This window comes from Balaenoptera ricei, chromosome 20 (assembly GCF_028023285.1).
Source record: "Balaenoptera ricei isolate mBalRic1 chromosome 20, mBalRic1.hap2, whole genome shotgun sequence".
NCBI lineage: Eukaryota > Metazoa > Chordata > Mammalia > Artiodactyla > Balaenopteridae > Balaenoptera > Balaenoptera ricei.
The window spans coordinates 49,219,777-49,233,551 of record NC_082658.1 but is presented as its reverse complement, the minus strand read 5'-3'; the positions used below and the strand labels follow the sequence as shown (position 1 = coordinate 49,233,551).

Sequence of the window (13,775 nt, the reverse complement as noted above, 5' to 3'; positions counted from 1 at the left end):
AGGGCTTTCTCCAGTTGCGGCAAGTGGGGGCCACTCTTCATTGCGGTGCACGGGCCTCTCACTATCGCGGCCTCTCCTGTTGCGGAGCACAGGCTCCAGACGCGCAGGCTCAGTAATTGTGGCTCACGGGCTTAGTCGCTCCGCGGCATGTGGGATCTTCCCAGACCAGGGCCCGAACCCGTGTCCCCTGCATTGGCAGGCGGATTCTCAACCACTGCGCCACCAGGGAAGCCCCACCATTTTACTTCTTAAAATTTACTTTAATGACAGTGATACTCCCTTCTTGGTTTTTTTTTTTTTTTTTTTAACATCTTTATTGGAGTATCATTGCTTTACAATGGTGTGTTAGTTTCTGCTTTATAACAAAGTGAATCAGCTGTACATATACATATATCCCCATATCTCCTCCCTCTTGTGTCTCCCTCCCACCCTCCTTATCCCACCCCTCTAGGTGGTCACAAAGCCCTGAGCTGATCTCCCTGTGCTATGCGGCTGCTTCCCACTAGCTAGCTGTTTTGCATTTGGTAGTGTATAGATGTCCATGCCACTCTCTCACTTCATCCCAAGAGCTGGGGTCTTGATCCCTGTGGTCTGCCTATAATCCTTCCTAGCGAAACCTGCAGCTGTCTAGTTAAGACTAAACTAACTTTTTTGTTGTTCTCGAATAACTGAAATGCCTGAGATTATACAGAGTAAAGCATTTCAGTAGAGAGCCAAAAGATAAATTGAACTGAGTGGGGGTAGCGAATAGTTCATTCAAAGCCAAAATAAATTATTCTCATGTGTTTCTTGGTAATGTTCTTTCTGACTTAACAGGAAGGAAGGAAAGAAAACATGATCTAATTTAATTGGCACACTTGGCCTGACCTTAGGAGAATACGTAGTGTGCTATTATGCTGGCGAGGTGTGTTTACCCCAGCAGGGCCCTCCCGTCTGTCATCCTGGTGGGCATTGGCTGCCATGTGTGAGACAGAACCTCTTTTGTGCTCTTTCAGGAGACAGGACAACCTTAAACAGCATTGCTAGGATTTTGTTTCTGTAGATAACATTGTTAACAGTTTGTTACTGTTCTCTATGGGGTTTCTGCTTGTTAAGATTGATGGTTTCTCAAAAAGCAATGTTGATAATACTACAAGCTGGAGGTGAACAGAGCAGAGATACCTGGGCAGGCTGCCTTTTCCCTCTGCCCAGTTCTGGCTTTGGTCTTTCCCATTGGTCATGAGACTACTAATTAAATCAGATAACCTGACTGTTTCCCAAAGGGGACAAATATTAGACACATAAAGGGAGACACATAAAGGGAGAAATTAATTCTTATCTTATTGAAGCCATTGGGTTACTTCATATTGGTGAGGTATTCTAGTATTCTAGAATTCTGGTATTCTTAGTCAGATGGACTGAAAATTGGATACATATCTAGGATGGTGTACAACCAACGTGGCTTTCTTTTCTCCCCTGCTTCTTGAAGTACTTGACTGTGTGTTTATGGATCATATTAGAAATGGATTTCATAGTTGAATGAGGGAACAGACCTTGGGACTTGTTACATTGTCTTTCATTTTGAAAAGCTGATAGGCTTGTTAGAATCAAGTAGTTTGTAAAATGTTTAAGAATTTAAAATAGGGGTGATAACCTTTGGTGCTTCTTACTCTTGGTCAGAAATTCATCTGAGAAGAGCATAATCTTTAAGCCAAAGTGACCTACAGGTCATCTCACTAAAAACTGGTAGAGCCAGAATTATAATTCAGTCTGACATTAGAGCCTGTTTTTTTAACCACTAAACTGTGCTTCCTCCAAGCTTCTCTGTTCTAGTAACATCTAGTCTACTCATGGACATACCAGATCAATTTATGATCTTGGTGACCAGAAACTAGTTGCTACGGGGACATAAAACTTGAATAAAGTATCTGGAGATGAGTAAATGTCTGCTGTCAGGAGAAAGGGCTCTTAGAGCACTGTTTATGTCTGGGAATCTGAATAAGGAGGGGAGGATGGAGCAACTCGTGAGTGGTTTGTGTCCAGAGTTAGCACATTGTGAGTTGGGCAAGTGAAAAACTGTATGTAACCACCAAAAATTTCCCAGGATTATTTTGTCCATGCCGCTTTATAACATGGTCTTTGTTTTTGTTTCTGTTTTTTTTTAACTTTTTATCATGGACAATTTCAAGCATATATAAACAGAATAGTATTAAGAAGTCCCCATAACCCAGCTTCAATAGTGATCAACATTCTGCCATGCATATAACAAAAGTGTTGATACTCAATAAATTAAACTCTTGGATGGTCTCCCTAATGAACCAGTCTTATTATGGAACTTCTTTTTATGATTGGTTCACTTAGTCATGAGATGATATTCCAGTTCTAAAGTCTGATACATCAGAGCTCTGAAGGTAGAATTATCATAACATAGTTCTTAATGCTTGTAGTCTAGTTTCTTAATATGCTAAATAATACAACTTTTTAGTAAGGTTAGGAGGAATATTATTTTCTAACTCTGCAATGGTCATTGAAGGAAAATCTTTATCTTTTAAAAATTTGTTTCTCTACATTTTCATTTCGAACCAAGATTAGTTTTCATTTTTCAAATTGCTTTTGTGCCTGTCAACTTCAACTTTGAAGTTGTTTTTAACTCACATTCTTCATCTTTCCTTACAAATAAGCCTTTCTGTTCCTGATTTCATTTTAGTAAAATTTCCACACTTCCTCATAAAAGGGAGTCTCTTGATGATTTCAGTTAAAGAGGCTTTGGCATGTTAGAGATTAATCTGGAAAGAAATTTATGTGGCTGATTCACATTACATCTGGACTTCTGCTGCTTTCTAAAAACCAAAAGTATAGCCTTTAAATTGCCTCACCATGTGATTTTGGAAACAGTATGTCCAAAGCTAGGCACAAAATTCATCATATCCTTCATATAATGTTATATGGTGGAACCAGGAGAGACAGTTACTACTTTCTTGATTATAGATCCTGGGCAGTAATTTGTCTCCTTATGGTTTCACATTTCTCTATCAGTAACAACGGATAATGACTACTTCCTTATGAGGTCCTATAGTTTATATATAGCCATCAAACTGTATACTGTTATATAACTCTAAAAAGTTCAATGAATATTCTATATTTCTGTCAGAGATACTCAGGACATAGAGTTCATAACATCTTGCTTCATAAGAATTCAACATTTGCTAATGTATTTGTATTTTTTTCCCCCACGGCATCATGTAGAGTAACTCAGGATATGAACACCCATGTTTGATGTGAAAAAATGAAAACATGCTGAGAGGTTTTGACTTGTTCAGGTTGCACAGTGTCAGAGAGAGAATTGGAATTCAGATTTCTTAATGTGACACAGGCAGCTTCCCTGAAAATGTATATTACCTATGAAAGATAACCAGTTACTTGCAGATCAGTTTGAGATTTAGTGGATTTCTAGCACAGATAATATAAATTATAGACAATATTGAGCTGAACTTGCAGAAATAAGAGAAAATTATATGAGCTAAAAGTGGATGCTTCTGATTTCCTGTAAAAGAGCAAGATACAAATTTGTTTTGTCACCTCAGGGTTTTCATGTCTCTCCAGGCTTGGGAAAAGCACTGCTGCTATCAAATTCGGGTATCTGAGTTCTTTCAGAGGGACTTCTCATCCTCCATCTTCATTAACCAATGAGCCTGCATGACTCAAGCTAAAAAATAGTTCATGTGAGTGGAACAGAGGAAGACTGACGGTTGCTTCCTTATCAAAGTGTGTGACTAGCAGAGGGCTACCATTTGTGAGAGGGGGACAAACTATGGAACAGAGGCTCCTCCTAACCTGCAAGCAGGCATTGGTTTCAGGGAGAAATCTCTTCACATTTAATATAGATTTGTGTGTGTGTATTTGCTTTCTCCTCTAGAGAGGATCTGTCATTTTCACCAGATTGTGTCCCAGGTGTGTTTGCGTTGCTTTGAGGAGGGTAGAGGTTAAGCACAGAACCTGGCACCAGATGCCTGGGAACACATCCTGGCAGTCCCTCCTATTGGCTGTGTAGCCTTGGTCATGGTATTTAACCTTTATAAGCCTTAGTTTTCTGATCTGTAAAATGGGGTTAATAATTGTACCTACCTCATAGGGTTGTTGTGAGAACTGTGCCAGGCATATAAGAAGTGCATGAAAATATTAGCTATTGTTGTTACTGTTGTTAATGTTATCTGTAGGCAGGTGAGAGCAGGAGAGCGAGAACATAAGGCTCCTTAATCCTTCCCTCTGGGAGAGGGCTGTCTTAACTTGCCCATGGTTCTAGCGTCAGGTCTCTAAGAATTCAAGACCCTCGTGTGACCACTGGACTACATACCAGTTTACTGGATGGATGACTCGTCATGCGGGCTTAGTTGCATGAAGGAAAGCAGTGGAGGCGAATAAACCTAGTGCCCAGAAAAACCCATTAGCAATAACATCACCTCACATTTATTGATGGGATGCAGGGAACCGTGCACAGACCATGGTGGAACGAATGTCTCTGACCCTCAGAGGAATTTATACTTATTCACCTGGGACATGGAAGGGGATTTGAAGAGGGCTGTGATGGGACAAAAGTGGCATTCATGGTGTGCTCCTCAGACTGTAAGATATAGGATAAGTAGACCAAGAAAAGCAGGAGAAGGGATGATTTCTCCAGCAAGGCAGATGACAGCAGAAGTGGAGGAACCGGGCAGAGCCCCCTCAGTGGGGAGACAATAGAAAGACATTGAAGCTGAAGTTATTGAAATGGGTGAGGGGTCAGGGAGAAGTCATGGAACTGGGTGATGTCAGGGAGAACTTGGTGGTAAACAGTGCTGCAGCAGGGCGGCCAGAAAATGAGTCAGTGGGAGAGGCTTCGGGATTGGACTTTAAGGCAGGTTTTGGAAACTTTAGGAGGGGTGAGGGTAGAAGCCCAACTGTGCTATTAATGCCACATCAGGAACATTTTGTACTTGATTCTTTCAAATGCTAGGTACAGGGAGTGGGGAGGCCAGGAATTGAGCTGGGACCATTGAGGCTGTAAATCTTGTTCTGTATGGTGTTTGCAATTTATTATAAGAGCAATTTATTATAAAAACAAATTGCTTTACCAAAAATAAATAAATAAATAAATAAATTTTTTTTTAAAGACCCTTTAAAAAAAACAACAAGAAAAATTGCTTTTATAAGTGCAAAATAATAAAGGGGGTAAACTACAAGAGAGATGGTGAGTGATTGGAACAGGGAAGGCTCCTTAGTGATTCTTCAAAGGTGAGCAGAGGGCTTCCCTGGTGGCGCAGTGGTTGAGAATCTGCCTGCCAATGCAGGAGACGCGGGTTCGAGCCCTGGTCTGGGAAGATCCCACATGCTGCGGAGCAACTGGGCCCGTGAGCCACAATTACTGAGCCTGCGCGTCTGGAGCCTGTGCTCCGCAACAAGAGAGGCCGCGATAGAGGCCCGCGCACCGCGATGAAGAGTGGCCCCCACTTGCCACAACTAGAGAAAGCCCTCACACAGAAACGAAGACCCAACACAGCCATAAATAAATAAATAAATAAATAAAGACTTTCTCTCTATTCACTGTCTTTAAAAAAAAAAAAATAATAATAATATTTAAAAAAAAAAAAAAGGTGAGCAGAGTTTTAGAAAGACGTTAGGGTTGTGGCTCTTTTGGGAAGCGAAGTGGAAGGCCAAGAAAAGGGGAGCTGAGAAGCGTAGTTCTTGACCTGTGAAGCATGCTTCAGGCCAGTCCGAGGCCTGGGGCCAAGAAATAATGTGGCCTGCCATCAGTGGAGCTTTTGAGGAATGATCAGAAAGCAGGCTTTGCCTGAAACAAATAGGAGTAATGATGTTTGGGGTTAGAGAGAAGTCATTGAGTTTTGGTGAGGAAACAAACCCTTGGATGACACCTAAAGTTGTGTTTCCTCCTCTTGTCCAACATCAGAGATCCTGGCAGGATTTTGTGTGATCTTGTACTTGCCTGGATCATGCTTACCGTCCAGGGAAACAAAAAAATCAGACTGGTTGGTGTGCTGCCTTCTCTCCTCAGCCCAGAGGTGGACAGGCTTCTTCTGGACTCCTTAGCAGAGGGACTTCCTCAGGAAGTGTGCACTTCTGCAGACTGAACTTTGTTGTGGTTTGATGGTTTAAAAAAAATGCAACCCACAAACCAAAACAACCCTCTTTCCCAACCACATTTTCCACTCTGCCTTCTTACCAGGGAAACACAATCTTCTGTAGCCTTTGTTTCTGAAAGAGGCTACAGGTAATATCCAGCTGTAAGAGTATCCCTTCTCTTATCAGCAAAAGGTTCAGGAACCTGAACCACAGACCAGACGTTTGTGTTTTACTCTGGAGGAAAAAGAAGCTTCTCCTCAGATCAGTGTCCAGATATCTGTCTCATAAGTAGTGGGTTTGTTTCTTTTTGAAAAACGTCCAGCCCATCCTGTTCTCCAGCCTTCTAAATAAATGCACTTAGAACACATGACATCTCTTTGATTTAAAGATACAAAATACCTCATAAATGGACCCTGCAAAACCTGGGCTCATGGCTCTGGATGTGGGGTGTGTGAGCGGAAGGAACCCGGTTCTAGACAGTGCCTAGATGAGGAGCTAGATAAAGCAGTTACCTGTTGACCAAGGTCATAACTGCCTGCCACTCTCTTTGCCCCCCTGAGTGCGGAAGCTGAGCCCCATGGAAAAGACCGAATTTGAAGTTAAGACCTGGATTTGAGTTTGGGTTTTACTTACTTACTGGCTATGTGACTTTAAACAGCTCATACCAACCCCGCCTGCCTCGTAGTGTTGCTGTGAGGATTAAAATCAAAACAAGGATAGTGGATGTAAAATTGCATTTTGAAGTCTAAGCTCCCTACAGATCCCTGTGTGTGTTTTTTATTTTGCTTTCTAAGGTATAATTCTTTTAATAAATAATAAAATTACATTGTTCCAAAATCAAAATACAAAAAAGTATATAAAGGGGAATCTTGTTTCCATCTCTGTCACTCTCTACTCCTTTCACCTCCCCTTCTTTCAGTTTCCCATTTCTGTTGTATCCTTCCAGTGTATTTTAGTGCAGCAAAGGTAGCATACCTTATGCCCCACTCTGCATCTTGCTCTCACTTCACTTAACAGCATGTCTTTGAGGCCTGTCAGTACGTTTTCACATCAGTACAGCTTCATTATCTTCCATTGTCTGGATGTACCATACTTTATTTAGCCAGTTCCCTTACTAATGGAACTTGGGTCATTTCCAGGCTTTTGCTATTACAAACTATATTGCAGTGAGTTAATATCATACAATGATTAGAACAGTGCCTGACAATACTAAGAGCTGAATAAATATTAACTATTATTGTGCCTGAATAAACATGTATTGTCTGCATGTAAGTACTGTTTTGTCTGTAGGATGAAGTTCCAGAAATGGCATTGCTTAGTGAAGAGGGTAAATGCATTTGAATTTTTTCTAGGTTGCCAAATTCCATTCCATAGGGATTGTGTCTTTTTGTACATTTGCAGCATACTCTGTACAAATAAATGTAAGGCATGCTTTACACAGTGGGTAACCAACAGAAGTGGTTGACAGATTGTCACTACTTACTTACCTGTTAAAATTGTGTATGTTCATAGCTGGGGACTAGACTGTGCCGAGGCCTTATTGAGTGGTGGATTTTTCACTGAGATTGTGTTTCTTATGTTTTCTTACCACTAACCCTACTTTTCTCTCTTATTTATTTATTTTTTTAATAGAGTAGCAGGAAAATGTTTGTAAGCATAACAAAAAAGTTAGAAGTCATAAAGGAAAAGATTGATAAATTTGACTTCATAAAATAAAAAAAATTTTAGTATACTAGAAAACACATCATCAACTAAATTAGAAGGCAAATTGCATAATAGGAAAAAAAAGTTTGCAATCATTATAGTATATTAATATAGAGAGCACTATTACTGATCACTGTGAAAATGACAAACATACCAGTTAAAATTAGGCAGAGGTCCGAAACAGACTCTTTATAAAAGAAAACTGTGAATAGCAAGCACACACAGGCAAAAGTTCAAATTGGACCCAAAAAGAAAGTTGTAATTATATATACCAAGTATTGATGAGGATATAAGGAAATTAGATAGATAATTAAGGATGTACACAGAGGTTTAATTACAAAAATGTTTATAGCAGTGTTGTTTCTAAGCCTAAAAAAACAATCCAGATTCCAACCGTAGGGGATTGATTAAGTACATTTTGGTTTTATTCATACAAATTCAGCTTAAAAATTAAGATGTAGATAGGTGTCTTTTTTTATCAATGTGAAAAGAGCAATATTGGAAAACAGCATGTGTGGTACTCTAGTAATAGAGCATGATGATGTCTCATTTTTATTAAATGTACAGAGTATATGTAGAAACTTTTATCAGAGGATGATAAATCTGAATAGGGCTTAACCCAAGGTGGTGGGGTTGTAGGCAGTTTTAAAATTTATATTCATCTTCTTACCATCCACCTCTTCCTTCTGCCCCTCTTCCTTCTTTTTTCTCATCTTCCTCCTCCTCCTGTGTTTCCAGAATTTTTTATAATGGGCATTAATTATATGGGTAATCGTTAAGGAATCAAAAAGCAATATAACATTTCAGAATTTTGAGGGGAAAATCACCTACCCAGTGATATAAAATTATCATTTTGCTTTTTTTTTTTTTTCATGTTTTCTCCCCCTGTGTATCTGGATTTTTAACATAGTTATATAGGATATGCCATTTTTATATACTTGTTTTTATACCCGTGTTTTATATACATGTTACTATGTAGTCTTTGCAACTTCATCTTAAATGACTGATTAATGTTGGGTGAAGTGGTTTCTCACTATTTATTAGGAAGTTTGAAATACAAGACAAGTGTCAGTAAAGCCTTTGCTTTCCTTTCTGGGAGCCTTTCTTCAGCCTTGAGTTATCAGCATCAGGTGAAAGATTGGCAGTGACTTAATGAGGCTTCAGTCGTCTGGCTTCCTTAGGTCTGTGCTGCCAGACAGATGACAGATCCATCGCAGCAGAGCTGATAACTTGATTTTGTCATACCTTTTTTTAAAATAGCAAAAAAAAATATATATATATATATATATATTTTTTTTAACCACAAATAGTTTGTTAGTGAGGTGAAATACTTCATAGAACAAAGCAAAAAATATATCTAATTCGTAAATGATAATATATTTATCACTTTAATTTAGTTTGAGAGGTTTAAAACTTAGATCTTTAGCAGGATTTCAGAAAACTGTTTTCTTAGGGTAAAGTTCTTCTTTCCCTTAAACGAACCCATCCGAAACTCTTCTGTGTCTGAGTGAATTTGGCCTAACCGGCCTAGAGCTGTATCCACAGACACTTTTTCCCCTTACAGGCCGATACTGCCCTTTCTCTTAACAAATACAGAAACATTGCCAGTGTCTTTGAGGGACTGTTCACTTATTTTATTTCTTCCTCATAGCATGTAAACAAGACATTAAAGTTTGAACAAAATTTAATTTAGTTCCTAAAGCTGACTTTCTTTATCCATTTATCTGTTTCCCTGAATGCCTTGTTCCCTGAACCTCGAGATCCTTGGAGCAGATTTTTTGTTTTCCTTTTTTTTTCTTTTTTCCTTTTTCCTTTGAGGAACACCAGTTTCTAATGGCCAGAGTACATAAGGGCTAGAAGCTGCAACTCTCCTCAAATCAAAATGGCCTCTTTCATCCTGCCTTACTGCTCCTCTGCACAGCCCTCACTTGGGTTTTAGACACACTGATCCTGATCTTCTCATTCAAACTCCAAGACACGCAGTATCAACAGCTACAGCGGCCACAAGTTCATTACCTATGCAGGGCGCAGGTACTCGGCAGCCACCTAGACTGTGCGGTTCCTGTGGGCCCCCAAAGAACTCATATCCTGAAGAGAGAGACTAATCAAGGCAGGCCCTCTTGGCAGGGACACTGAAAGGGTGGATTGCAATTGATAGGAGTTTTAATTTGTAAGGACTTACTCTTATCTCCTGCTTTTGGAACAAGATGGTGTAGATGTACTTATTGTCCATTTTCTCTGGGCATTCTTTGAAGACTCATTTGATTGTGTGATGATAGTATTGTCATAAGGATACAGAACTTTATTACATGAATCTGCCTCTATCCTTCACCTGCCTCACTGCCCCGAGCTCCTCTGAGGATTTATTCAGCGTGCATTAGGGTGAGGGGGAGGATGCCTAATGTCTCAAATGGTGTAGCGTTTAGTAGCCTGGTCTCCTGCCCACGAGAACTCTTAGACAAGGCAGATGCTGACTTTCTCAGGAAGCACGCACTTACATTTCTTGCAGCACGGAATGGTACTGGTTGGCCCTTCGGCCAACCAAGCTTTGGCTGCTAGAACTTAGTGGCAGTAATGTAGGTGATGGTAGGGGCCAGGGACTTTGGAATGGCACGGGCTACAGCGTTTGTCTGTGTTCTTCTTCCCTCAATCTCCTGTTGAGAAAGGAACACTGGATCGTGAGGGGATGAGAGCCCTCGCACACTTGGGCGGACATTTTCTGGTGAGGGTAAACGTGCGGTGCCGCATCAGGACGAGCTGTCTGACTGCTGCCGCAGGAGCAGAATTGGGCGTAGATGAGCTCCCCAGGGCAGCTGTGTTTTCAAGTTAAATAATGTCCTCTGTCACACCATTTAGCTTACAAAATTAGACTTAACCGTCATGATGCCTTTTAATTATTTAAATCAGTCTTGCTTTTAGAGCAGCAGTTCTCAGAGTGTGGTCTGAGGACGCCTGCCAGGTCCCTGGGACCCTTTTAGGGCATCTACAAGGTCTTCCTTCTCCGACAACGTATCTGTGTGAGGCCAGATTTGCTTCATCTACTTCATCCAAAACAACAGATTGCACACAGAAGCAGGTACAAGAATTCAGCTATCTTCTGAATTGTAAAGTAATGCCACTTTCCTAACTAAAATTTATTTTGTTTTGAAATATATAATTATTTTTCCTAAAAATATATTATTAATATTCACGTTTTTTAATTCTTATTTTTAAATGCACCAATATTTTTAACTTTCTGTTTTAATTTTTACTATGGTAAATATCAGTAAGTATAACCCACATAAACAACTTGTTAGGGTCCTCAATAGTTTTAAGTGTACAGTCTTGATCCTGGGGCCAGGAATTTTGGGAACCAACGTACTAGAAGATCACCTTAGGAGAAATACTTACCTCCTCTCCCTTCCTCTTGGTCCTGTGTAGTGGGAAATGATATAGCATAGACCTAGATTTGCACAGACACTTTCAGAGAAAAATTGCTCAAGTGTCTAGTATACAGCAGGTGCCAGATATGATATGATGATGATGATGATGAAGAGGAAGATTGCTAGTTCCTGTGAGTCCTTGCGTGTGTAGGTGCACACAGTACCCCTGTGTAGGTACACAGTTTTGTCCTCTGTGCTCTTTCCATGGCCCATCCTTGTTTTAAATACACACTCTTTCATCTCTTGCTTTAATTTTGCTCTTTGTATTAGCAGTGGCTCAGGTGAAGCATTTTCCCCCCTGTTTCAGTTTGTTGGCCGTGTGATCCTGAAGAGGAATTTGTGTTGTCCTAGTGGAGCCTGAGATACAATCTCCCTGAGGGGAAGAGGCAGGTGTCTAGGATAGGTACCTGATGACGCCACACTTTTTCTCAGCTAAGCTCTCAGCCTGGGGTGTTAGTACAGCTGAGCCCCTCTACAGTCCTGCCACTGGAGAGATCCATAAATCCCAGGGCCTTTGTGAGGAATATACGTCGAGCAACTGTCTCGTCTTCAGTTCTGCCTGATCCTCACCACAGATTTCCTCCTAAGAAAGCAGCGACTCACCCAGTATCATCTGGAAATAAGTGGCTACCTGGGAATGATGGTCAGGCCCCATCAGGACTCCCTCAATGGCTTAGCTGGTTGTTGTAGGAATTTATGGTAGAGAGGAAGGAGAGACAGCAGCCACGGATGCTGAGAAGGTGGGTAGGGTAAGAATCGAAGTGGTATGCGTGCCCTTCTCACCCTAGAGATTAACCCCCTATGTATGTATGGCTGTATGAGCAAGAAACATTTCCACCTACCTTTAGGGTCATTGACTCACCTTCAGGAAGGCAGCCTGGGCAGTGGAATAGCAGGATCTGGTAGCAGCCTTAGGTCCAAGGCCCAGCCCTGAACTTCTGACCTGGGTACATCACTTAGTTACTCTGAGCCCCAGTTTTCTAATTGGTAAAAATATAGCCATCCTGTCCTGTCTGCTTCACAGGGTTGCTAATAAGACTTAATCAGATTAAGTGAGGTTATAGATGGGAAAGCTGAAAAACATGTACAAATGTTAGTTTTGTAAGAGACTTTCTTAGAGTGCCAGTAAGGCTTCTGCTGTTTGCCCCTCACCTTCCGGACTCATGAGGCTTCTCTTCTTTCCTCCAGGCTACCTGTGCATGACGGATGAGTGGTTCTCTGAATACGTCTACGAAGTGGTGGTAGACAGGAAGCACATCCCTGAAGGGGTGCTGGCTGTGCTGGAGCAGGAGCCCATTGTCCTGCCAGCCTGGGACCCCATGGGTGCTTTGGCCGAGTGACGTTGCCTCCAGCTTTTCCTCCTCCCGTGGGACCTGAAGTAGCTGCAAAGGACAGATCCGGGGACTGAAGCCAGAGTTACACAGGTGACTGTGTGTTCCCACGGGACACAGTCAGACTCTTGGATTTCTCCTCCAGGAACCTCTTTGGGAAAGTGTGCTTTATGCTGAAACAAAATACTCTCTAAAGAAAAAAAAGGGAAAGATCAGCTCATACTATCGACTCTCCTCATCTCCAGCAGCTCAGGATCTCTTAGCATTTTAATCAGATGTAATTGTTTGTCTTCAGTCTGTCTCACCAGTCTGGTTCAGTGTCTGTTTTATGAGGCAGGAGAGGATGAGCAGTTGAGGTGTGTGGAGAGAAAGCGGACTTAGTGCTCCTTGTTCCTAGAGTAGAGCGGGGGGAGGGCGCCCTGATACTCGAGCTCTCAAAGCTGCATGCTGCCTGACAGTAACACTGTCCCTCCTAGGTGGCAGTCACTGAATTCGGATTTTTCAAGGTAATTTCATGTGCCTCTAATAGCCCAGGATTGGGAGGTTGATCAAAACTGACATGATTCCTTCCTGTTGTTCTGAACTGTGGGGGAACACAGCTCTACTTGAGTCATGGTTAAGTAGAGGGTTGGAGAAAGTAGGTGAGAGAACAACCAAAACCTTATCATGATCTGAATTATAATCATTAGAGGGAGCTCTCGCCAAATGGTTTAACTTCTGCCTCTGGGTTTGGGAGTTGGGTGGGCATAAAAAGGGGATATCCATTCTTTCTGACAACTAGATGGTGCTGAGACGCTTTTGAATAAAACACTTTGCTAAATGAGAGTATGTTGGCTTATTTGATCTAAGAAGTGTGTGTTTGTTTAGCTATGAAGGAAAGCAACCAGGTGACTTGTGTTCTTGACAGTGAAGAAACAGCAAGATGATTCAGGGCTGCCCTGCTTTAGCTTCTCTGTGGGATGTATGATCCTTCCCAGCCTGTGCTGATCTTCACTGGCTTCTGCAGAGGGCTTCCAGGCACCATATTTAGGAGGGCTTGTGCCCCTGCCACTTAACCATTCTTTCACCAAGATCCAGGGTCTCTACAAGGGTGGGAAGTAAGGCTCTGCTAGGTCCAGCCTTAGAATGGGCTGAAGAGTATGTATTTTACTAAGACTGGGCCTTTCTTTCATTGAAAGCAAATAAATACAGCACCCTAATCAACATTTCCATCAGTGCCTGA

The 13,775-nt window shown here is 41.4% G+C and overlaps 1 protein-coding gene across 2 annotated transcripts in view; it reads left to right on the top strand.

The window, feature by feature from the left end:
• Positions 1–13,378, top strand: part of BLMH (bleomycin hydrolase) — a 42,469-nt gene extending 29,091 nt beyond the window's left edge. For both annotated transcript variants that reach the window (XM_059906680.1, XM_059906679.1), the window contains exon 12: positions 12,411–13,378. In XM_059906680.1, coding sequence (XP_059762663.1) covers positions 12,411–12,562 — 152 coding nt within the window. In that variant the 3' untranslated portion in view covers positions 12,563–13,378. The remainder of the gene's footprint in view (positions 1–12,410) is intronic.
• Positions 13,379–13,775: the final 397 nt, after the last annotated feature.